This window comes from Aedes aegypti, chromosome 2, assembly GCF_002204515.2.
Source record: "Aedes aegypti strain LVP_AGWG chromosome 2, AaegL5.0 Primary Assembly, whole genome shotgun sequence".
Lineage (NCBI taxonomy): Eukaryota > Metazoa > Arthropoda > Insecta > Diptera > Culicidae > Aedes > Aedes aegypti.
Genome location: NC_035108.1, coordinates 438,643,694 through 438,666,931, shown reverse-complemented (window position 1 = coordinate 438,666,931; position 23,238 = coordinate 438,643,694). Strand labels below are relative to the sequence as shown.

The 23,238-nt window shown below is 35.5% G+C and overlaps 3 protein-coding genes and 1 long non-coding RNA gene across 5 annotated transcripts in view; 3 read left to right on the top strand and 1 right to left on the bottom strand.

Annotated features, from left to right (window-relative positions):
- Positions 1-281: 281 nt before the first annotated feature.
- LOC110677120 lies at positions 282-1,283 on the bottom strand. The gene is made up of 2 exons (XR_002500964.1): positions 1,087-1,283; positions 282-1,026 (listed from the first exon to the last, which is right to left on the bottom strand). It is a non-coding gene; the product is annotated as an uncharacterized LOC110677120 (long non-coding RNA).
- Positions 1,284-4,111: 2,828 nt separating this feature from the next.
- Positions 4,112-23,238, top strand: part of LOC5567998 (mevalonate kinase) — a 30,739-nt gene continuing 11,612 nt past the window's right edge. Inside the window, exons 1-2 of one of the 2 annotated variants that reach the window (XM_021847838.1) lie at positions 4,112-4,207; positions 4,329-4,378. The gene's annotated coding sequence lies outside the window, so the exon portion shown is untranslated. Of the gene's footprint in view, positions 4,379-23,238 lie in introns of both variants that reach the window. The other variant, XM_001657775.2, reaches the window with a different exon arrangement.
- Positions 4,252-23,238, top strand: part of LOC110677119 (bolA-like protein 2) — a 29,111-nt gene continuing 10,124 nt past the window's right edge. Inside the window, exon 1 of the mRNA XM_021847839.1 lies at positions 4,252-4,378. Coding sequence (XP_021703531.1) covers positions 4,313-4,378 — 66 coding nt within the window. The 5' untranslated portion in view covers positions 4,252-4,312. The remainder of the gene's footprint in view (positions 4,379-23,238) is intronic.
- LOC5567997 (probable dolichyl pyrophosphate Man9GlcNAc2 alpha-1,3-glucosyltransferase) lies at positions 5,488-22,669 on the top strand. Its single transcript, XM_001657774.2, has 2 exons — positions 5,488-6,565; positions 21,961-22,669. The coding sequence occupies exons 1-2, from the start codon at positions 5,673-5,675 to the stop codon at positions 22,643-22,645; spliced, it is 1,578 nt and encodes a 525-aa protein (XP_001657824.1). The 5' UTR covers positions 5,488-5,672; the 3' UTR covers positions 22,646-22,669.

The window sequence follows — 23,238 nt, the reverse complement described above, 5'->3', positions numbered from 1 at the left end:
TCTGGCCAAATTCCTGAGAGAATTGATGAGGAATCTAGAGTAGTGTTTCGAGGGATGCACTAAAAAGTTTACGAAATGATTTTAGATGAAATCATTGAAGAAATCATAAGAAAAGTTCCCAAAGCTTTTTATTGAGAAACCTGATAATGAATTCCTGGTGAAACGGTGGTATAGGCACGTAAGAGCTTCTGAAGGATTCTGGAGTCTCTAGAATCATGCACCAAGATTCAATGCAAGGGGAAAGAAGAAGCATATGACTTTAGAGACTATTTTGACTGAAAAGAAATTTTGAAGATCTGCGATTGATAATAGAAACTTTATGGAAACTCGTATTAAAATATTCAATCTCTTAAAAGAGACTTGCTACCAGCCCTGTGACTGGCATTCGACATATGATACAATGACCAATTGGCAAATACAGTTCATATTTAATAGTTGTAGATGTTCCCAGAGAATAATGAGTTGAGAAACAAGCTATGTCACCGTTAAACCGTAACGCCAGAACCCACTGCTTCCGTTTTGAGTTTCAATGTTGGTAAATTTGGTTTTACGAATGGAAACGATTTCCCTATTGGCCATTCTTTTCTGTTCCTTTTCTTTTAAAAAGAAAGCAGGCTTCTTTATAGCGAGAAGAGCTTTCGATGATCCCCTACATATTTTCCTGAACGTTGGAATTCGCACTATCTGTGGAATATCTGCCTCAAACAAAGTAGATCCACCCACAACGTGCTGAGCATGGTTTATGCGCGATTGTTTGCTCCTGACTCCGCCGAAACTGCACTTTTCTTCGTTTGGTGGTGTGGTAATAGTGCTTTTCGAGATTTCTGTTTGAAGCAACTCCTCGGGAAACTCAGCATCATGCAGTTTACTCTTTTAACCACTCTCGTCTGCAACCATCGCCCACTCGAAAACTTAAAAAATGCTCTGCGGGATCATCTCGGCCGATAACGTGAGGTTTCAGCGACAGATTTTATAATGAAGTCCGAGCAAATGCCGCTTGCTAAACCTATCGTCTGCACTGCAATGCTGCAAGTAAACTTGGCATAAATGAAGATGTTTTGTGAAAAATATGGATTTGTAACTTACCTTTTCGGCTTATTTTCTTATTTTGTGGTTCCATTTTAAATAGAAAAAATCAGTCCTCAAAACGTAATGCCCGTATGTAATGCCAATCAGATTAACTTGATGATAACAATCTAGCGATGTTCCACTGGATGCGAATGATTCACGATCTGTCAAAAATAAGTCTCCTCTGGAGTAGACTTATTTTTGACAGATCGAAATCGGAGGGGAAATAATTTTCGAACTGTCAATTTTAAGTTCGATTTTAATTTAATTCGCCAATTGGGACAGACCCTTGGGAGAAATTTTCCACGCATCGAGATAGGCGATTCCTTTTCTTGTCAGTAGCAAACCGGCCTTAAATGTGGAGAGGCACTTCTAGCGGAAATGGGTAAATTTTCACCCTTCTTCTTCTTTCTGGCGTTACGTCCCAACTGGGACAAAGCCTGCTTCTCAGATTAGTATTGTTATGAGCACTTCCACAGTTATTAACTGAGAGCTTTCTTTGCCGATTGACCATTTTTGCATGTGTATATCGTGTGGCAGGTACGAAGATACTCTATGCCCTGGGAATCGAGAAAATTTCCTTTACGAAAAGATCCTCGACCAGCGGGATTCGAACCCACGACCCTCAGCATGGTCATGCTGAATAGCTGCGCGTTTACCGCTACTGCTATCTGGGCCCCACCCATTAAAGGGTATTCTCAAACGACTTTATCCAGCTTTTTACGAGTGCTAATGGCTGCCGCAAACAAACTCGCTTTCTGGTAGGGATAGAACAGTTTGACGTTTAGCTTGGGTTCGTTCAATAGAAAACGACCCAAGCCAAACATCAAATCGACATGTCCCTACCAGAAAACGAGCCTGTTTGCGGCAGTCATTAGCGCTTTTAAATACCTGCACGCAAAAAAAATTGTGCGGTAAAAACTACCATTTTAGGGGGTTAACTTAAGCGCTCACATCGGCAACTTTCAGCAGACCAGAAATGTGCTTGATTTTACCATGTCTGTAGTCGGAATAAGATTGGTGAAAACAGGGTTGCGATGGATCTTCTTCGTGAACAATGATCGAGGCATCTTCGCGATCCAACATTCGCCAAAATTCATTTTTCATTTTTGCGTCACGAAGAGCACCGCAAAAAGCGAACGGATGCAACGTCGAAGAAGCAAAATGAACACACCGATAAGTGGTTCGCGAAGCCTCTCCCCTCGTAGGATTCATTTATCCACGTGCTGTTCATTCTCGTGATTCATTGCAAGGTTGCTTCTTCTCGTAAAGTCAAGCAAACACTCCACGCTAAGCCAGCTCCACGCAGCGCATGTGTTAAAACTACACAGAATGAGGCAACCAATGCAGAACTGGCTGACTGAGTGAAAATTCTGAGTAGGTCGCACTAATTCTGTGAGTTGCCGACGTTTTCGCCTTCGGCTGTCCGAGATCGATGGAAAGGGAACTGTCAATGATATCCCGCGTGGCAGCAAACAGTTGGCCGTTGGTAAGATGGGGAGTTTTCTGAGATGTTTTCAAGCGAAAAGCCGGAAGGTGGTCGCAAATGCGAAAGTTTTTTCCCCATTTGCTTCCGCTTCGGCTATTGAAAATGAAAAAATCTCTGAAAATCTTTAAAATTGGAATGTTTTTTTTTAATGTTTTCAGAAGCAAAACAAAAATGGAAACGAATTCCGCATTCCAAGCGTTCCTCCTCTGTGCACAATTCACTCATTCAGTTTTGTTTACCACCGTTTGCACAAAACTGTGTACAGCCCCTTTGCACAGAATCTGTGCTGCACGAAAAGAGGCCAATTTTGTGCGCTCGGCACTCATTTTTGAGCGGAGCAAGTTTAGCGTGATTGTTGCAAGCCCACATGAAGATGATCGAAATGAATATTTTTCTGTTCTTCGCGAAGAGCAGGCGGCGTGGATCGTACCGTTCACATTACCAAGCGATGGAAAATCACCCGATGATAGCGTCGGGAGAAACAGCGATCCGAAAATGAAACACGAACGAATGAAGCGCCCGAACGGATTTTTGTGTTTATTCGCAGATTCTGTTTTGATGCCTACGAAAATTCATCGTGCCTCGCGTTTCCGATCGTTGTTCAGCAACATTGGGTGAAAATGATTTCTGTCGAATGTACCAGTAATGCGGTGGGATGTACCGTAAACATGGTAAAATGGCATGAAATTCCATGGTAATTTTAAGAATGGGCGTAGTCAGCTAAAATAGTAGTTTTTACCTGAGACGTTTGTATTCATCAGCAACTTTGGAAAATATTGCTCCATCGACTGAGGTTTTAAATAACAGTTTATTGTGAATACAATACTTTTCACCTTTGCAGCCATAAAAACGGTAGGCTGCATTTGACGTTTCGTGACAGCGGAATCTGGGCTGCATATGACGTTGATATTTTTCCTCTTCGCGAGTCTCTCTCAGGTTTTTACTACAGAACAGTGCATGGTGACGTCACGAAAAATTCTCCTTCTCTGTCCCTCTTTCATCACGCTCAATTGACTGTCCTGCTCTTTGACACTCACTGCTGGAATTGTTTAGATTTTTTTTATATGGAGTTGACATTCACTGCTGGAATTGTTGACATTTTTTTTATATGGAGTTTCGAGGTTAGGTCAAGCGTGCAACGATCTACAGAATTTTTTCCCGTGTGGATAAAGATTCGTAATATCTGGACAAACATTTGAAAAGGGCTCAAGAGGTCTTGAGCCTTTTTTCAGAAACGTTGCTGTTGAGCCCTTTTTAGCCCGCCCGCGCAAACTAATACCACTATCAGATAGATTGATGTTAGCTCTTCCTGATAGTGGTATTGGTGATCGTGACCGAGTTAAATTGGGCTCAACAGTGGCTTGCAAAGCCACTGTTTACCAATGTCGATGTGCCCTTTTGAAATGTTTGTCCAGATATGTGCACATGGGGGTTTCGAAATCATGCGATGTTTTCTTTTCCCGCTTCCATTCAAGAACACTCAAGCTCACTGGGCATAGCAAAAATCATCAGCAGAGATCACAACAAAACCCCCAAAGATCAAAAATCACGAAACCCGAACACAAAGCAAACACCGATAATCATTCGGCATTTTATCGGATTTTATCCTTTGCGCGTCGCCGTCCTCGGATGTTCGCTGCTGTCAAAAAGGTAAACACGACGAAAAAGCTCTTCCCTCGTTTTTCTGATACATTTTGTACTCTCTTCCCCGACGGTGGTGTGCTTTTGAATACAATTTCCGTTCTGCTCGAAAAAATGTCCGGCTACACAGAGGAACACCTGAAGCAGAAGCTGACCGAGAAGCTGGAAGCAACTCATGTGGTAAGTTTGCATTCGTATTGTTGTACACGTTTACAGTTCTGAGCTGGTGGACCGCTTCATCATCAGCTTTACAGGGCTGGTAGCGAGTCTCTTCTTAGTCACGGTCATTAATTTTGAGATAATCCAATTTCAAGTTTTGATTGTTTGAAATTTATCATTTTGAAAATTGCATTATTTTTATATCTAACGGAAAAGCACTAATTTTAGACCTACAAGAATCCTGTGCCAATTTTTGAATTTTCATACAAAGTAAGCCAAAATCGTATGAATGGGTGTTAGGTAACACTGCCCATAACTGCATAACAGTCACATTCGACATTTTTGACAAATTGGAGTTAATACCATGGAGAGTCATCAAATGATAAATACTTTCGATCAACTTACTGAAATCTGAAAGATTGTTCTCGAAAATTCGAAAAAAAAATACCAAGTTGTTTTGTCACATTGGTAATTATAACCGCATAACAGTCACATTAAGATTATAAATGAGCCTCGTAATGTAATAGCAATGAAATTTCTATCAGAATTATTTTATGATCATTCATCTAGTATGCAATATGAGTTGTACAAAATATCAGCCTCAAATAAGCACTTTTGAGTTCCTGGTATTTTTTAGTAATTTTAGTTTCCTTCCATACTGCCATAAAATGCACACTTGGTATTCCATTTACTCAATGCCTACTTTTGTCGAATGTTACAAATATGTATGCAGTTATGGGCAGAACACTATCTTCTTAATTTGGTAAAACTACTTTAAACTTAAAACATTTGGTTTACACCACATTTTTGATTTTATTTATTATAACAAATAATGATAATATAATCATTTGCCGTAGCACTTCAGAATTAAAGCATTTTTGAGTTCAATTCATTTGCTCATAAATGAGGAAAAACACTTTCAAATAACCTAAATATATAACGCATTCATCGTGGCAATAGAAGATTTCAACCATATTTGTCACAAATTATTAATTATTCGGCATTTTGTACCATTGGATTTATTTTACTTAATATTATTTAATAGGTCGCTAATAGCCCTGGCTTTACCAGTGTGATGGGAAGGGAAAAATGACGCGACGACCCGGACGCGCTTTCTTCGGCTGTCATTTCAAACGGCGGGTGAATTTTGAGTTTCTTTCGGACAAAATTATTACGGAAAATGTAACTTTCTTAGAAAAGAACGTCGCATTGAAGTTACGCGTGTTTGTGTTCGTTGGTGTTTAGTGAAAATGTAAAGCAGAACGCTGCGTGAATCTTCCAAGAGTGATTTGCATAGTAGAAATTAAATTCCAAAATGACCGTGAGTTATCTCACGATTGGGACGCTTTTCGCCACCGGAATTCTGCTTCGGGCGGCGATTTCCCTGCATTCCTATTCCGGCGAGAACAGACCACCAATGTTCGGAGATTTCGAAGCCCAACGCCACTGGCAGGAAGTGACCGTGAACCTTCCGGTCCGGGACTGGTACGAAAACACAACGGACAACGATCTGCAGTACTGGGGACTGGACTACCCTCCCCTGACGGCGTACCACAGCTTCCTGGTGGGGAAGTGGGCCCAGCTAAAGGATCCGGCGTTTGTGAAGCTTCACGAGTCCCGTGGTATTACGAAGGATGAGCACAAGGAATTCATGCGGAACACGGTTCTATTGGTGGACCTATTAGTCTACATCCCTGCAATTCTACTCGGATGTTACACAATTCGGAAGACGATTCTCGGTGGGCACGTCGCCGGAAGCGACGTTTTGTCCATGGCCTTTGCAGTTCTGTATCCGGGCCAGATTCTGATCGATAACGGACACTTCCAGTACAACAATGCATCCCTGGGACTGATGGCAGCTGCCATTGCGGCCATACTCCTGGAAAGGCAACTATTTGGAGCATTCATCTTCGTCTTGGCCCTCAATTACAAACAGATGGAACTTTATCACGCGCTGCCGGTCTTCTTCTATCTGCTTCAATGGTGCTTCCGGAGTTCGAAAGGATTTGATTTTGCGGGAGGAATTTGGAAGTTGGTGAAACTTGGATCTGTGGTTGCAGTTTCGTTTGCCCTGATTTGGAGCCCATGGATTGGGTCGATTGGCGCGCTAAAACAAGTGGTTCACCGGGTGTTTCCCGTGGCCAGAGGTGTCTTCGAGGATAAGGTGTCCAACGTTTGGTGCATTGTGAATGTTTTTATAAAGCTAAGGTAAGTACTGTTATAAACAGGGGTGCCAGGTGATATGTTGCATTGTCTTCCAGTTTGGGTTGTCTACAGAGTTTCCATCCATCCATATTTATTTCAAACATAAGACTACCTGTTTCTTTGAATTTCAAGTACTATGGGCGAAATTTCTTCCAGAAAGTGCAAGATTGCCTTCCACTCGTACTTCCCACTATTAATAACTTTTCGTGAGTTGGTAGAAAGATAGTTAACGATCTATGAAACATTTCTGGAAGGTTAGTGATTTTGACCAGTTTCTTGAAGTTCTTTCTGAGAAATCACTGAAAATGTTATTAGTAGATAGCTAATAAAGTTTAAAGTGGATTCTAGAAAAGATCCTTGGCTCACTCTGCTTGAAATTTTTATTAGATTCGTTGAGGTTGGTGAAAAGCTAAGCAAAAAAATATATGGCTTATTTCTTGGCAGATCTTCTGAAATCCTGAAAAGATTTAGGTAAAGTTCCGTTTGACGGTTTTCTGGGGTTATTTTTTGAGTTGATTCTTGATGAAGCCTTCTTTGAAGCCTGGCGAGATTTTGTATGAATTTCTGTACATTTACAACGAATTCTTCCAACCATTCTCAACAAATTTCCTGGCTAGATCTTCGATGAATAAATAAACAGGCCTTGCTGTTTTATGCACTCTTGCCAGTTTTTTGATAAGTTTTTGACGAATAAAGAATAAATCTTCTGATGATTGCTTTAGATCTATGTCAACCGTTTTGTCAGTTTCATAGGATAACAGTAAAATTTGTTTGTTATCGTGTCTGTTAAAAAAAGTCTTTCCTTGAATTCAACATGAATTTCAATAGATCAAGAATTTCTTCAGAAGCAAGCTCTAGGCCATGTCTAACGCATTATTCCGAAGGCATTCTCAAAAGGTAAGTGCTTTGTACCATTTGATTCCGCCCTGATTGCTTATTTTTGACAGATACGCGTATTTCGACTATCACTTCAGTGTCCATTACTCGTGTTAGTGGATACGTGTGGTCACTTTAGAATAACATAAAAAGATTGCAAGCAGGGGATGGGTAGCGTGGATGTTCAATGGAACCTATAAGTGAATGAAACCCGAATTTAATGCAATAGAATTTTTTTGACAGAGCGTGCCTAAAACACAAAAAAAATGGTAATATAAAATATTTGGAAAAAAATCGCTTTGTGGTCATTCTCCACGACATAAACTATTACTAATACCTCATTCCGGCTTACTATTACAGTCGACTCTCCCTTACTCGATATTTTGTATCTCGATATCGAGTTAGAGAACCATAATTAAAGTTGGTTTCAATGGCTACCTTGATGATCCCTTAGATCGCAACTGCACTGGTTTCGTGTTCTGTATCTCGATACCACCCTAACTTGATGGTCCCTTCAAGATGGAGTTATGGAGAGTTGAGAAAAATCTATTCATAATTTACCTTATATGATGATATTTAAAAGCAGTTATTATTATCTACTCAAACGTCTATACAGAAAACAATAAATTAAGTGAGAAAATACACTAAACTATAAAAATACATTGAAGGATTATTAGAGTATTTTTGGAGAAAATTACTTATTGAACTTTAACACTTCACTTCACTTTTATAAAAGATAAAAGAAAGTACTTAAAATAACTAGTAAGGCGAGCAAACATATTTACACTATGATGCTATTTCGTCTGCGACTTACAAACTCGCAACTGCTATCCAAGTAACCATCGAATTTTTACTATGGTTCTGTAACTCGATATCGAGATACGAAATAACATGGTGGCCACCCAACCGTGAAAACGGGAAAACGGTAATTTGAGATGATCACAGGGAAACAAAATATTTTAACGAACATTTCAGCATTGTTTTTTCATAAGAGCTTATCAGCATTCATCGATTTATCTTCATCGTTACTCTCTTTGCAGAAAACTGATTCTCTTTTCGTAACATATTTTGTGTACTGGTGGGTGAAAAATCACTATCTCTTGAAGGCCGCCCCGAAACATTGGCTTGACACCCCCCCATTCAAAAAAATTGACAGTATAGGCCTTTTCATGTGACAGGTCCGTCTATGCATTTGTTTACATCTGTGGAGGATCGGTGCATACATACGAGGCTGTCATTTTCATAGAAGAACTGTCAAAGAGCTTCCCGATCAGCTGTTTTTGAACGTCATGTGAATAGGCCTATAGTCGAAATGCACGTTGAATAGGGAGTCGATGCTGGTTATGGACCCTTTGCGTATTATGGACCCCCTACAGAAAAACCTAATATTAACACTCAAAGCAACCTTATTCTTATGAAAATCCACCGGGGGAACTTCGATTGCATTGTGAGTGAGCAGTTTCAGGCGTCCATAATAAGAAACGTTAAACATTCATATTATGGACCCCGGGAGGGTCCATAATAGGCATTCGGACAACAGTTTTCCAAACGTATATTTCGCCGAAAAAATCGAATGATTTGTGAAAGAATTTGTTTCACAGGCGTACTATGAAGTAAAGACATTGAACTTGTCGTCGAGAATGAATTTCAGCTACTAAGTGGTCCATTACTAGCACTGAAACCTTTTATTATATTTTTCCTTAATTTCTGGATGATCGTTGTTTGAAAGGTAATAGCAATATGTAGTTTTAAAACGTCTTATACTGCCATACTGCCTCCTTTTCATTCATAATGCCAAATCAAACTCTTTAGCTATTAAGTATGATTACAAATTTTAATACAAGATTCGATATTTTGGTGGGATCAATTTTTTAGGCAGTTTCTTAAATCAATGGTTTTGAATTTCAATCAGTGCTGTAAAACGGTGAACAGAGTCTGTTCATGCACACCAGAAAAATGCTACCGCATCGGTGGTTCATTTTGTGCGATTGCGTTCTTGCTTTCTTTGCTCACGATCGCCCGAACACATATACTGTAAAGGGCATCGCATCATTTTATTTTGACATGCAATCACGCGTGCGATTCCCTGTTATATTTCTACAATAACACCATATATCGGTCAATTTTCTCAATACTGTTGTACATTAGTTTGTAAACTATCTATTATAATCATAATCCATCCAATTATTTACAAAAATAGCTATAAACGGAAAAAAGAACGGCTGTGAGCAGACTCTGCTCATCCAGCAATCACGCTCTTTTTACATTTGTTTTGTTCTGGTTCTCCGATGCAAGAATATGTGACCAAATCGGTCGCTGTTGGTTCGTGAGCGTGTGAGCGTGGATCCTGCTTGATATTGGTTCATTTTGCGTAAACGGCATGATTCTTTCCACCACTGATTTCAATACGTTTGTAGTGCCTTTCTTGGTTGGTGAAGAGTATTCGATAGGCCACCTAACCAGGGTTGCGCTACCTACATCGTGCTAGAGGGGCTGCCTCCTCGATGCTGACACGATACAGCATCGTCCGCTTGTTCTTTACATGATGACCACGGTCATAGCCATCACAACCATCCACCTTTATCAGGGCTTTGGAGTGGGGTTAAATCGTTAGACCCCTTGTATTGAGTGTGTGCTAAGATACGAAAGAATAAAATATATTCAAGGGGCCATCGACTTATAGAATTATCGAGTTATTCCGACACAAACAATCCCCATATTAAATGATCATTTTTTTGTATTTCCATTACTTTTATGATCACTTTTCTAATAAAGAGATATTATTTTGTTGATATCATTAAGAAAAAAAATTTGAAAACTCAAGAAATCACTTATTTTTACTGAAAATCAATATTTTTTTTCATGTTTTTTAACTTTCATTACAACTTGCAAGCCTGTATTCACTTCCCTGGCCTGGATCATGGGGATTGACGGTGCTAAAGTAAAGGTGCACAGTAAAATAATATCCGTTTGTATAAAATATCACCTTCCCAATACTTTGGCACACCTCTAACGGATCATGATTTATCATGAAACGGCTGCTTGCAGGCTGAGGATCTGTTAACACACCGAGGACGAAGCCTCAAAATCAGTTGGAACGCTAAATTCAACTCACTATATCTCAGCAGTCCTAAGCCCAATTTACAAAATTTTGGCACCTACAGAAATGTATGGGCTTCTAGATTCATGTCAGATTTTTAAAATATTTTTGGGAACTACTGTTTGATTTGTAGTTCTTAAAACACCGGAGCAAGTCCTAAAAAAATTCTAACCGGCAGTAATTTGTAGATAACTTAGAATTTATCACGATAACCTCTAATTTTTTTTATTGTATGATGATCGTATTAGTGTAACTGAACAATTGGTATTGAATTTATGATTGTTAGCCGTTCAAAAAACTACAATATATTCACAAAACTGCGTAGAATACAGAAAAAATACATTTTCAACTATAACTTGAAATTTATCGCGATGACCCAAACATTTTATGATCTTAAAATATACTCATATTTAAGGCCATCAAATTTGCAGAACACTGATAATAAATTTCTGTTGGAAAAACTTCAATATTTTCACAAAATAGTGAAAAATACAGAAAAATACAGGTTTTCTACAGTAATTTCATATTTATCGCAATGGCTCATTAGTTTTATAATTTTAAACTCTTTGTATCTTCATGAGAAACCAATTTGCTGAACATCGTTGATCGCTGTTTGTTCAAAGAACTACAATATATTCACAAAACTGCGTATAATACAGAAAAAAATATATTTTCAATTATAACTTGAAATTTATTGCGATGATCCAAACATTTTATGATTTTAAAATATACTCATATTTTAGGCCATCATATTTGCAGAACACTGATAATGAATTTCTGTACGAAAAACTACAATATTTTCACAAAATAGTGAAAAATACAGAAAAGTACAGGTTTTCTACAGTAATTTCATATTTATCGTAATGGCTCATCAGTTTTATAATTTTAAACTCTTTGTATGTTCATGAGAAATACATTTTCTGAACATCTTTGATAGCTGTTTGTTAAAAGAACTACAATATATTCACAAAACTGCGTAGAATACAGAAAAATACATTTTCAACTATAACTCGAAATTTATTGCGATGACCCAAACATTTTATGATCTTAAAATATACTCATATTTAAGGCCATCAAATTTGCAGAACACTGATAATAAATTTCTGTTGGAAAAACTACAATATTTTCACAAAATAGTGAAAAATACAGAAAAATACAGGTTTTCTACAGTAATTTCATATTTATCGCAATGGCTCATTAGTTTTATAATTTTAAACTCTTTGTATCTTCATGAGAAACCAATTTGCTGAACATCGTTGATCGCTGTTTGTTCAAAGAACTACAATATATTCACAAAACTGCGTATAATACAGAAAAAAAATATAATTTCAATTATTACTTGAAATTTATTGCGATGACCCAAACATTTTATGATTTTCCCTGGGCTTGGGATTATATTTTCCAGGGAGCGATGAATTTTGATAATTGATCGCTGTTGTTAGTAGTTTTGATTAGATGTTGGGTGAATTTCAAAGCAATGGCAACCTTTTTATTACAAAATTTAGATTTTATCTTCTGACCTAAAATTCTGGTTAAACTACTGTACTATGCAGTTGGGCTGCACTAGGCTATCACTCATCAAAATTACTTTCACTTCGGGAAAATATAATTTCAAACTGGCGAGAAGATTACGAACTGAGGGTGGGTTAGGAGCACAATTAGACCCTTGAATGTGCAATGTGGGGTAGTAATTGGGAATGCCATTGACGGTTTGTAATCTTCTACGAGGTTTTCGAAAACCAACAGGGCGCGTGCACCGGGTTGCGGATAGGAGCAAAGGGAGATCAATAGCATCTACCTAAAATAATAGAACAAAAAGCCGTTCGATGATTAGGTAATGTTTAGCGATCTTCTATGGTGTTCTAGTACTATAAAATTCTTCACTCACTGGGAATTTTGGCCTTGATAATAACAATAGTGATAAAAACATAAAATAATACCTAATACTTGATAAGTACAATGTAGCTTCAATATAGTAATAAATGAAATAAAATCAATTTTCTATACTTGACAAGGTTTTGAAGACAATCAATGAGTGAAAGAACTACCTATTAGAAAAGCCACATCAGCTAAGGCTATACATATACAAATGTTGGTCATAGGGTCATGGCGAGCATTCGGTATGTACGTCTATGATTGATTCTTATCTAATAGGGGCACTAGAAGACCACGCGGACAATTTCGAAACAAATTATTTTTATACATCGGTCTTACGATCCGAAAGGCTCAGCTATGCTGCAAAGTCATTTTAAAAGCTATTCATTACTACTGTTTAATTGTTTATAATTCTAACAAAACTACATAATTAACTCATTACTAATCACTGTTTCTATATTCTCTTTTTCTCTCCTTCTTATCTGTTGCATGATTATGAGCATCACTAATATAACGCATGAGCATGCACAATAAGAATAATTTCAGGATTGAAAGCAGTACATGGATACCTGGATAGAATAGCTTCGAAAAGGGCGCTCAAAATATAATATTTCTGATCAGGGAAGTATTATTATTAAGGGTATGTATGTTTTTCCATTATTAACACTTAGATCACACAAACAAATGAACTAATAATATCAAATATTTTTAAAATATTTTTATTTGAATCAGTATCGTCAATCAGTGCAAAAACAGATAAAGTTTGTAAAGTTATCACCATCGATTGAATTGCGCTCTGTATAGTAATGTTCAATCAGTATCAAAATCTCCTAAAGCGTCGCATTGTGCCATCAGCAGCCCTCATATTGTTATTATTTTGTTGTTTATAAAATTTCTGGAAAGCGATCAGCATATTCTTTCTTACTTGTACAATGGCCGATCTATTTGGAATTTTAATAAGTCAAATCTAACTTCAAAACTCAAATTTAATTGCTCTCAGCACATTTACATTTTGCAGCATTAATCGCATTACTGTGTCAAGTCTTCTCCATTCCCTATACCCTACCCCAACCCTTCTTATCCTTTCCGATGGTGTTCAAGTGGTCCGCATAGACTATTACGGCCATTACCTATCCCTTCCCCCGGCTTTGGACTGACTTGCGCTCTCATTGCCCCACCAAACGCTGCAAAATGAAATGAAAATGAAAATGATGACCCAAACATTTTATGATTTTAAAATATACTCATATTTTAGGCCATCAAATTTGCAGAACACTGATAATAAATTTCTGTACGAAAAACTACTATATTTTCACAAAATAGTGAAAAATACAGAAAAATACAGGTTTTCTACAGTAATTTCATATTTATCGCAATGGCTCATTAGTTTTATAATTTTAAACTATTTGTATGTTCATGAGAAACACATTTTCTGAACATCGTTGATCGCTGTTTGTTCAAAGAACTACAATATATTCACAAAACTGCGTATAATACAGAAAATTCTGACATTTCTTCTACAATTTATTGATTGTCTCTAGACCTTATCAATTTAAAGACAATGCTTCAATTGCCAGATATAAAATTAAACATTTTTTATGTTTTTCAAAGAACGACAACATTTTCGCAAAACTGTGAATAATACAGGAAAAATACGATCCCAACAACAATTTTTTTGCGATGATCCATGGGTTTTGTGATTTCAAAATATTCTCATATTTAGGGTTGTCAAGTTTGCACAACATAATCGATAAAATTTTATTGAAATAACTACAATATTTTCACAAATTACCGTATAATACAAAAAGATTCTGTTGCTACCGAAGGTTGAACATTTTATCATCTTATAATTTTATAAATTGTTGTTATTTTTCAATAAAATTAAGTGTGCTCAAAAATCATGTGTAATACAGAAACATTTAAAATTTCTCCTGTAATTTTGAAATTGCCGCATTGGCTTATAATCTCCATGGTTTAAATTTTTTCAGATTTATATATAAATTGACAGAACGTATCAAAACACAACAAACGTTGAATGCCAAACGTCGAAATACATCTAATTGAAAAAAAATATCGAATTATTTATTCTTTCGGGAGAGAATTATTCTTCCAAGATCATTTCGTTCCCTTCCAATTCCCATCTTTCGACGTTTTGTCAGCCAACTGCAAATCACTGATTGCCTCCAGACCATATCATTTTAAGGGTTTGAAGCATACTTATATATAAAAGTAAATATATCTACAGAACATATTTGGTAATTTCTAATGAACTAAAACAGTTTCACAAAACTGTAGAAGATACCAGAAAAGTTAGATCGTAATAATAACCTGAAATTGACCACAAAGTTCCATGGATTTTATGATTTAAAAATGTTTAATAAAATGTTTTCATTTAGAGTTCGCAAGCTTGTATAAATTAACCGATGAAATTTCGTTAGAAAACTTCAATATTTTCACAAAATACCATGTTATACAAAATTATGCTATTTCTGCTCTTGTTTCATATTTATCAAGATGACTAATTGATTTTATTTTTCAAAATCGTTATTAAGTTTTGAAAAAAAAAAAACAAACTTTCTTAACAATTATAATGGCTATTTGCTCTAACAACTACAATATTTTCACACAACCACGAATAACACAGAACAGTCTCTGACTATGGTTGCGTTTTCATAGTAGTTATGTTTACGATTTTAAATTTTCTCAACGTATTAAATATAAAAAATAGAGCAGTTATTGTTTCTGTTTTCAAAGCACGACAAACAGTTTACAAAATTGGTAATATAATAATTTCTATTTATTGATCATATTTGCACAAATCATATATATAACAGAAAGATATCAGATTTCCGTTGCAATATAATATTTGTGGCAAAAAGTTATCATTTTTATGATTTTATTATATTTTTTCACATTATAAACCATACATTAACTAAGCAAATTTTAAGTTTCTTCACAGCATTAAACCATTCTCAAAAAAACCAAACATTTTCCATTGTAATTTGTACATTTAACGAATTACTTCATATAAATTAAACTGCATAGCATATGGCAGAAAAAAAAAACAGTTTCCGCTATAGTTACCCATGACTTTTAAAATATATAAATTTTCTCATATCTAGTGTAGTTTGATATTCATTGCGATGACGCATTGATTTTATTAATTCAAACCATTTTCATGATTACGAGAAAAGAATATAAATGAAAGTAGATACGTGTTAGTTCATAGAACTAAAATATTTTCATGAAATAATTTATTCAAAACTAAGAACTCTTTTGTAATTTAATAATTTTTGCAATGAACTATATTTTATGCTTCAAAACTTTCTCATAAAAATCAAGAACATTTTTTATGCCATCTATGAAATAACCTATAATAAGAATTAAGAATAAAAATATAAAGGTAAATATTTCAAATATGCAGTTTCCCAAATCACTGTCTCAGCTAGGGCTTGATTGAAAAACCATTTTCATGCCAATTTTTCAAATCCATTTTTATTTTGTACTGATGGCATATACTTTTAACTACCATGTAGTAAGTTGATCGGTAACAATTGATTCAACCAGCTTTACTTTAATAAATGTTTGAACATGACACATCTTAAAACATTTGCTCCAAAATACTATCATTTTATTCTTAAAAGAACCAGAATCACAATAGAATGTTTAATGCAGTAACAAACATTTTTTTCCTATTGCTATGGAGAACTTACAGATATTTTAATGTTTAACCAAATCGTACTGTTTACTATCACCGTAGTTTTCCTATTTCGCAGGGAAAAGAAATAGAGTACCATCTGTGCACCATATTCCCCTCATTTGAGGGAAGTAAGGTGTTCGAAGGTTCATTTTAAAATAACTATTGAGTCGATCAATACTTTTTTTATGTCACAATGTAGCTTCAAGTATAGATGATCAGCGTTAACATAGAAATTATTTGAAAAACATTCACATTTCCTACACATTTCAGCCCATACAAAATGTATGGGAAAAATTTCACCGATAGAATATTTTGAAACCTTCCGATTATGAAACTATAGCCCAAATACTGATGTCTAGAGGGAAAAATCCGAGGCACATTCGATCTTTGTAATCTGTTGTTTAAGCGTGTATATCCAAGAATAAAATTGTAAACATGTATAGATGTCAATACACTTTGGAACGTAATGTATATATCTAGTGTTCACTACAAACCATTTAATTTATAAAGCAAAAGAACACAGTTCGCGTTTTGTTTTAAAATGGCGTTACTGGAATGAATAATTTCTTCTCATCATATCTTCTTCTCATCTCTTGAGCAAATTACTTAGGCGAACAATTGAAATTTTTAATTCAGAAAAAACTTTTTTCTCTTATAAGCAGGTAAAATCAACTCACCTGTAATATATCCGAACTGACACGGCAAATGAAATATAATATGTTGTTAACAAACTGTTGATAAAATCTTAAATTTGTTTTACCAAATTAGGATGATAAGAGTGTTGTCTAAAAACACAGAACACACAGATATGAATGTAATGTTTGAAATGATGCTAATAAAAAAATATAAAAAAACAGGAAACCTGGTTGGATTCTTCATCGTCTTTTGTAGTTGGGTGACGAAACGTCGAAAGGTGAGAATGGACAGTGAACGAAAAGTTCTTATCATGATTTTGTGGAAATCTTGTAGTTTTGGGAACAAACAGCTTCTAATAATTTTGAGCACACTTATTTTTATTCAAAATACACAACGATTAAGAAAATTATACAGATTAAAAAATTTTCAAACTTCGGTAGCAACAGAATATTTTTGTATTATATGGTAATTTGTGAAAATATTGTAGTTCTTTCAATAAAATTTCATCGATTATATTGTGAAAACTTGATAATCCTTAATATGACAATATTTTAAAATCACAAAATCCATGTATCATTGCAATAAATTTCAAACTGTTGTTAGAATCGTAATTTCCCTGTATTATTCATAGTTTTGTGAAACTGTTGTAGTTCTTTAAAATGCATCAAAAATGTTCTATAAATATATTTATCTTTATAACTAAAATACTTCAAATCTTTTAATTGATCTAGAGGCAATCAATAAATTGCATAAGAAATTTCAAAATTTTCTGTATTACACAAGATTTTGTGAAAGTATTGTAGTTCTTTGAACAAACAGCTATCAACGATGTTCAGCAAATTTGTTTCTCATGAACATACCAAGAGTTTTAAATTATAAAACTGATGAGTCATTCCGATAAATATGAAATTACTGTAGAAAACCTATATTTTTCTGTATTTTTCCCTATTTTGTGAAAATATTGTAGTTTTTCGTACAGAAATTTATTATCAGTGTTCTGCAAATTTGATGGCCTTAAATATGAGTATATTTTAAGATCATGAAATGTTTGGGTCATCGCGATAAATTTCAAGTTATAGTTGAAAATATTTGTTTTCTGTATTCTACGCAGTTTTGTGAATATATTGTAGTTCTTTGAACAAACAGCGATCAACGATGTTCAGCAAATTGGTTTCTCATGAACATACCAAGAGTTTAAAATTATAAAACTGATGAGCCATTGCGATAAATATGAAATTACTGTAGAAAACCAGTATTTTTCTGTATTTTTCACTATTTTGTGAAAATATTGTAGTTTTTCGTACAGAAATGTATTATCAGTGTTCTTCAAATTTGATGGCCTTGAATATGAGTATATTTTAAGATCATAAAATATTTGGGTCATCGCGATAAATTTCAAGTTATAGTTGAAAATGTATTTTTTCTGTATTCTACGCAGTTTTGTGAATATATTGCAGTTATTTGAATGGCTAACAATCATAAATTCAATGCCAATTGTTTGGTTACGCTAATACAATCATCATACAATAAAAAAATCTAGAGGTTATCTCGATAAACTTCAAGTTGTGTATAGGCATTGGCAAAATTTCGATTTTTTTAGGGACTTGCTCCGGTGTTTTAAGTACTACAAATCAAACAGTAGTTCCCAAAAATATTTCAAAAATCTGACATGAATCTAGAAGCCCATACATTTCTGTAGGTGCCAAAATTTTGTAAATCGGACTTAGGACAGCCGAGATATAGTGGGTTGAATTTAGCGTTCCAACTGATTTTGAGGCTTCGTCGTCCGTGTAAGTGACGAATATCTTAGGCGGACAAGTGTTAATATGTTTCTGCATATTATTAGGAACTCTTCGAACGGAGGGACCGCCAGGGCTCAGTAGTTACTTATGCACCACTACTTGTAGTTGCAGTTTGTTAGATGAATTGTAGCATCCTTTGTACTAATCGGTAAAGGTGGATAGGTTTCGAAGCTAACGCATGATCCAACTTTTTGTTATGTGACTTAAAAGTGCGTATTCGGTGAGTTTCTGTGTAACATTCGTCGTTATAAAATTAATGATTGTGAGGGTGATAATGATACTTGATGAATTGCATTGTTATGATAAACTGTTGAAATTGCATTTGAAGTGATTGTGAGGGTTAGTATGCACTTATTTCTTTAAACAAAAACACTATTGCCTAGTTCTTTACACTTTTACAATGACAGTGTTCATAATAACAGCGAGTGCAATAGAAGTGATCGAAGTATTTTTTTGTTACGGTCGTTGTGATAATTCGTAGTTTAATTAAACAGTAATTAAAAAAACATCCTTCAATTATTGGTAATAAAATAAATTGGTATGAAAGTGGCGTGATGTAATATTGGTGAAACTTTTAGCTGTGATAGTGGAAAGTGATAACGAAAGTTCATACATGATAATCGGATATAGAAGTGCTAGTGTCAAAAACAAAAGTGACGACAGCAAAAGTGAGGCAATTATGTGACAGTGAATAATAAAATAAAATGGGGAATGGGGACCTTTTAATAAAACTATTTCGTTCTTCACTTTAACCACTCTAGTAACATTTCAGGCCTTATCATAGTTTGATAGTAGTCTGAACTGCTAGACTGCAAAACTACGGTAAGGGCTGATTGCTGCTAGGGTACACAGTGACCATTTGAGCAACATTGCTTAGGAACGTCTGTGTGATGAACGCAATAGAGGCTTATAAAAGCAAATGCTGGGAAGGAGCTTAGGGCAGATTAAAAGTGCCAGTACTACCCCTATCGCTACCAAAAAAAAAAAAAAAAAAAAAAAAAAAAAAAAAAAAAAAAAAAAAAAAAAAAAAAAAAAAAAAAAATTGCAAGCCTGTATTCACTTCCAAACTAAGAAGTGTTCCATGTTTTCCTGTATAAATAGGATTTTTAGATAGATATCGAGTTATGGAGGGAAATTTGACTTCCACGTGACATCGACTAGTTATAGAAATATCGACTTATGCTGAGCATGATGTATGGGAATTTAAAGGGACCGAAAAATCCATCGAGTTAGAGAATATCGAGTTGTGGAGAGTCGACTGTTATTTTATAATTTAGATTTGTCCTGAAAAATAAAGGATGTTGTCCAAGCATTTATAAGATTTCATCAAACAATTTCATAAGAAATTTACTTAAGATTTAATAAAAACCCTCCCAAAAGTGTCTCAGGTGCGATTATATTCCTGGGTAAGATTATGCGAAATCATGCCAAAGATTCTGATATATGCACGTTAAACCTGTTTAACATTCCGTGATAATCTTCCCATGTATGGAGTAAAAATGATGTACAGAATCTTGTGAGAACCCTGCCCAAGGTTTTGTAAAAATGTAGCCGATTGGTACCAAATTTTTTTGAGCTTGATAAAAATTATATTTAATTATTCGGATCATTAAATTAATCAATCAGGTAAGTTTAGAAGATTAAATATATAATCTAAGGAACCATTAAACTGAAACAATAACTAAACATTTCATTGAATGTTTCAATAGCTAGCTTTGGTACACTCTAAGTTGGTCAACGGGTGTTCCAACGCGGGTCGCAAAAAAAACGATGCCTATAATGGATCATTGAAGGTAGTTTTTGTCAGTGCTCACCGCATCAAAACAAAAGCGCCACTGTATATGGGATTCAACATTGTGACAGCATTGCTGTTCTGTCAAACACACAAGGCTACGGTGGCGCTATCTATGCTTTCCATGGCGGTCGTTTTGGTTATTTTAATGATCCATTAGAAGGCCTGGCGTGACTTGTAAGAAAAAATTTGATTCTTCTAGATCGATGACAAGATATCGATGATGTACAGCTTCGTAACGATATGGAATAATTTTTAAATACCCCAAGTTGGATTGACAACTATCATATTTGTTTCTTATCTGTGTTTTTAAAAGCAAGTTTGAGAACATCTTAAAAGATTACATTTCTACATCGATTTATTTTGAGTAAACTAGCCTGTAGTTTTTGTGAACTGCAAGAATTTTCCGAGAAATGCAGGATGTATGCAGGAAAAACAAAAAAAAATCTGACAAATTTAACTTTTTTATTCAGCATAGTTAATTTAAGAATAGTTCTTCGCATTGAACAAAATTTGAGCTAGAAGAGTTTTTTTGATTGCACTGTTTGCGTAATACCTTTTGACTATTCGGCATTTCTCAAAGCGCTTTTCATGTCAATATCACCAATATCGACTCTAGAGTTCTCTAGAATTCCGAAAGCTTTCTCCATATCTTTTTAAAAGAATTCGTTTAAGAATTATGTGGCAGTTCCAAAAGAAAAAAAAATCGTGTAAGATTTATGTGGCATTTCCATAAGGATTTCTCCAATCAAACTCCTAAAAAAGTATCAAAAAACATATCATAATTTTTTTTTGGAAATTATTATTTTCAAATCTATTCTGCAGGAGTTTCAGGAAAAACCTGTGGATTTTGTTTAAGAAATTTCACAACCAGCCATTCTTTGAGTATCCTATACATCTATCTAGAAATTCTGTGTTGATTTTCTAGGAACAATTATAAATAGATCAATAACGGAGAAATTTACCTGTTTTTTTTGGGTATTTGGAGTTATTCTTAAAAGCGATAGGGTAGAAGCACCGGTTTTGGCCAAACACCAGTTTTAGCCATAGTGGATTATCCACCGTTTTACATGGCCAATTTAGGAACCTAATTTAAATCTCAGGCTGAAACTGGTTCCGTTGGCCTATATTGACCAACGGGATTTTCAAAGCGAAAAAATGGTTTTAGCTCAGTTTTGATATTTTACACACATAATATGGACTGAAAGCTTGCATTTGACATAATTGTAGTATAAATACGGCTTCCCATTTAATTTGTATTGACATTTTTTTTAGGCTGGCCAAAACCGGTGCTTTACCCTACTAGGAAGGGATTTCGCAAGATCCTGCAAGAATTCCTGGAACAAACTTCGGAGGAATCCTTGATAGAACTTCTAGAATGTATGAAGGAATCCATGTTTTTTTTTTCTTCAGGAACTAATGAACTTCATGTAATTGCATACTCATTTATTTATTTACTGAAAGTGAAAAAAAAAATGAAAAGTATTTTACAAACTTTGTAATGTTTCCCGCTCTCGCTCTATCCAAATATCTTCTAATAGAAGATGTGACCTCCAACCTGGCATCCCAGAATAACAAAAGTGATCGATTTACATAATAATATCTCCTTCATTTCAGAAACTACCCCAATTCGTTCATGGCAATCGTATGCCTCGTCTGCACGCTGCTGACAGTGATACCAAGCGGCGTTCATCTTCTCTTCAGAACGTCCAAGAGAAATTTCCTGCTAGCACTGCTCAACTCATCCCTCGGATTCTTCCTCTTCAGTTTCCAAGTTCACGAAAAATCAATCCTCCTCGCCACGCTTCCTGCCCTTCTCCTGTTTCAATTATATCCCTTGGAGTGCTTCTGGTTGCTCCAAATTTCCACCTTTAGCATGATCCCACTTCTGCACAAGGACGGCCTACTGCTTCCCTACCTGGCCCTAACCCTGTTCACGCTTACTTTACTCAAGCTCTCAATCTCTGCGCTGAACAACTTCAAACCGGTGGGCAAAATCTGCACCATCGATCTCTTCACCATCGGAACATTCCTGCAGAGCGACGGAAGCGCGAAATCTCATCGCATCAACCGAGCACTGGTTTCCAGCTTCTACGGTTCTCTGGTGGGACAACTGCTGCTCCTGTTCGCATTCGTTTGCGTTGACCCGCCAGCTCAGCTGCCATTCCTCTGGCCACTGCTTATCTCCGCCTACAGCTGTGGGCATTTTGTGCTGTTCTTTATCTATTTCAACTATCGGCAGTTCTTTTCAAATGATAATCAGATGTCGCATGAGGAACGTGGCAAACGAAAAGTGAAATAAAGAAGCGTGGATGTACATTTGTGACTAGTTGGAGGATTGAATTGATCTAGTTTGAAGAAGCATCGTTTTCTGCAGGTGAGTTTAAATGGTTGCTAAATTGAAGGGAAGGTATTTATTCCGTTCAATATTATTAGTAAGTACAGACAAATCTGATCGTTTCGGTTAAAGACAATCAGTCGACGAAATTTCGGTTGATTAATCGCTCGGCCTTCCGAGATTTCCTCAGAGATTCTCAAGGTGATCATAAAACGAAGTCAAACTTTGAATTTTCAACTGAACAAGTCTAGAGAATCTAATATCCGTTCGCGTTGATCATATTACTGACGTGTGCTCTTGAAAATTAGAGGTGTGGCTTGATTTTATAATCATCTTAAGGCTCAAAAATTCATCATTCATTATTCATAAAAAATCGAATTTAGAAAAGCTATGAAAATTATTATGCGATATTCCAGACAGCAAATACAACTCACTGATTGATTTTCATGAGCATTGCTTTGAATTTGAGCTTCATAACTTGTTATAACATCTGTAAAAAGATGATGGTTTTTTTTCTTTTTTCAATGTTACCTCCAAAAACGACTTCAGTGACTCAA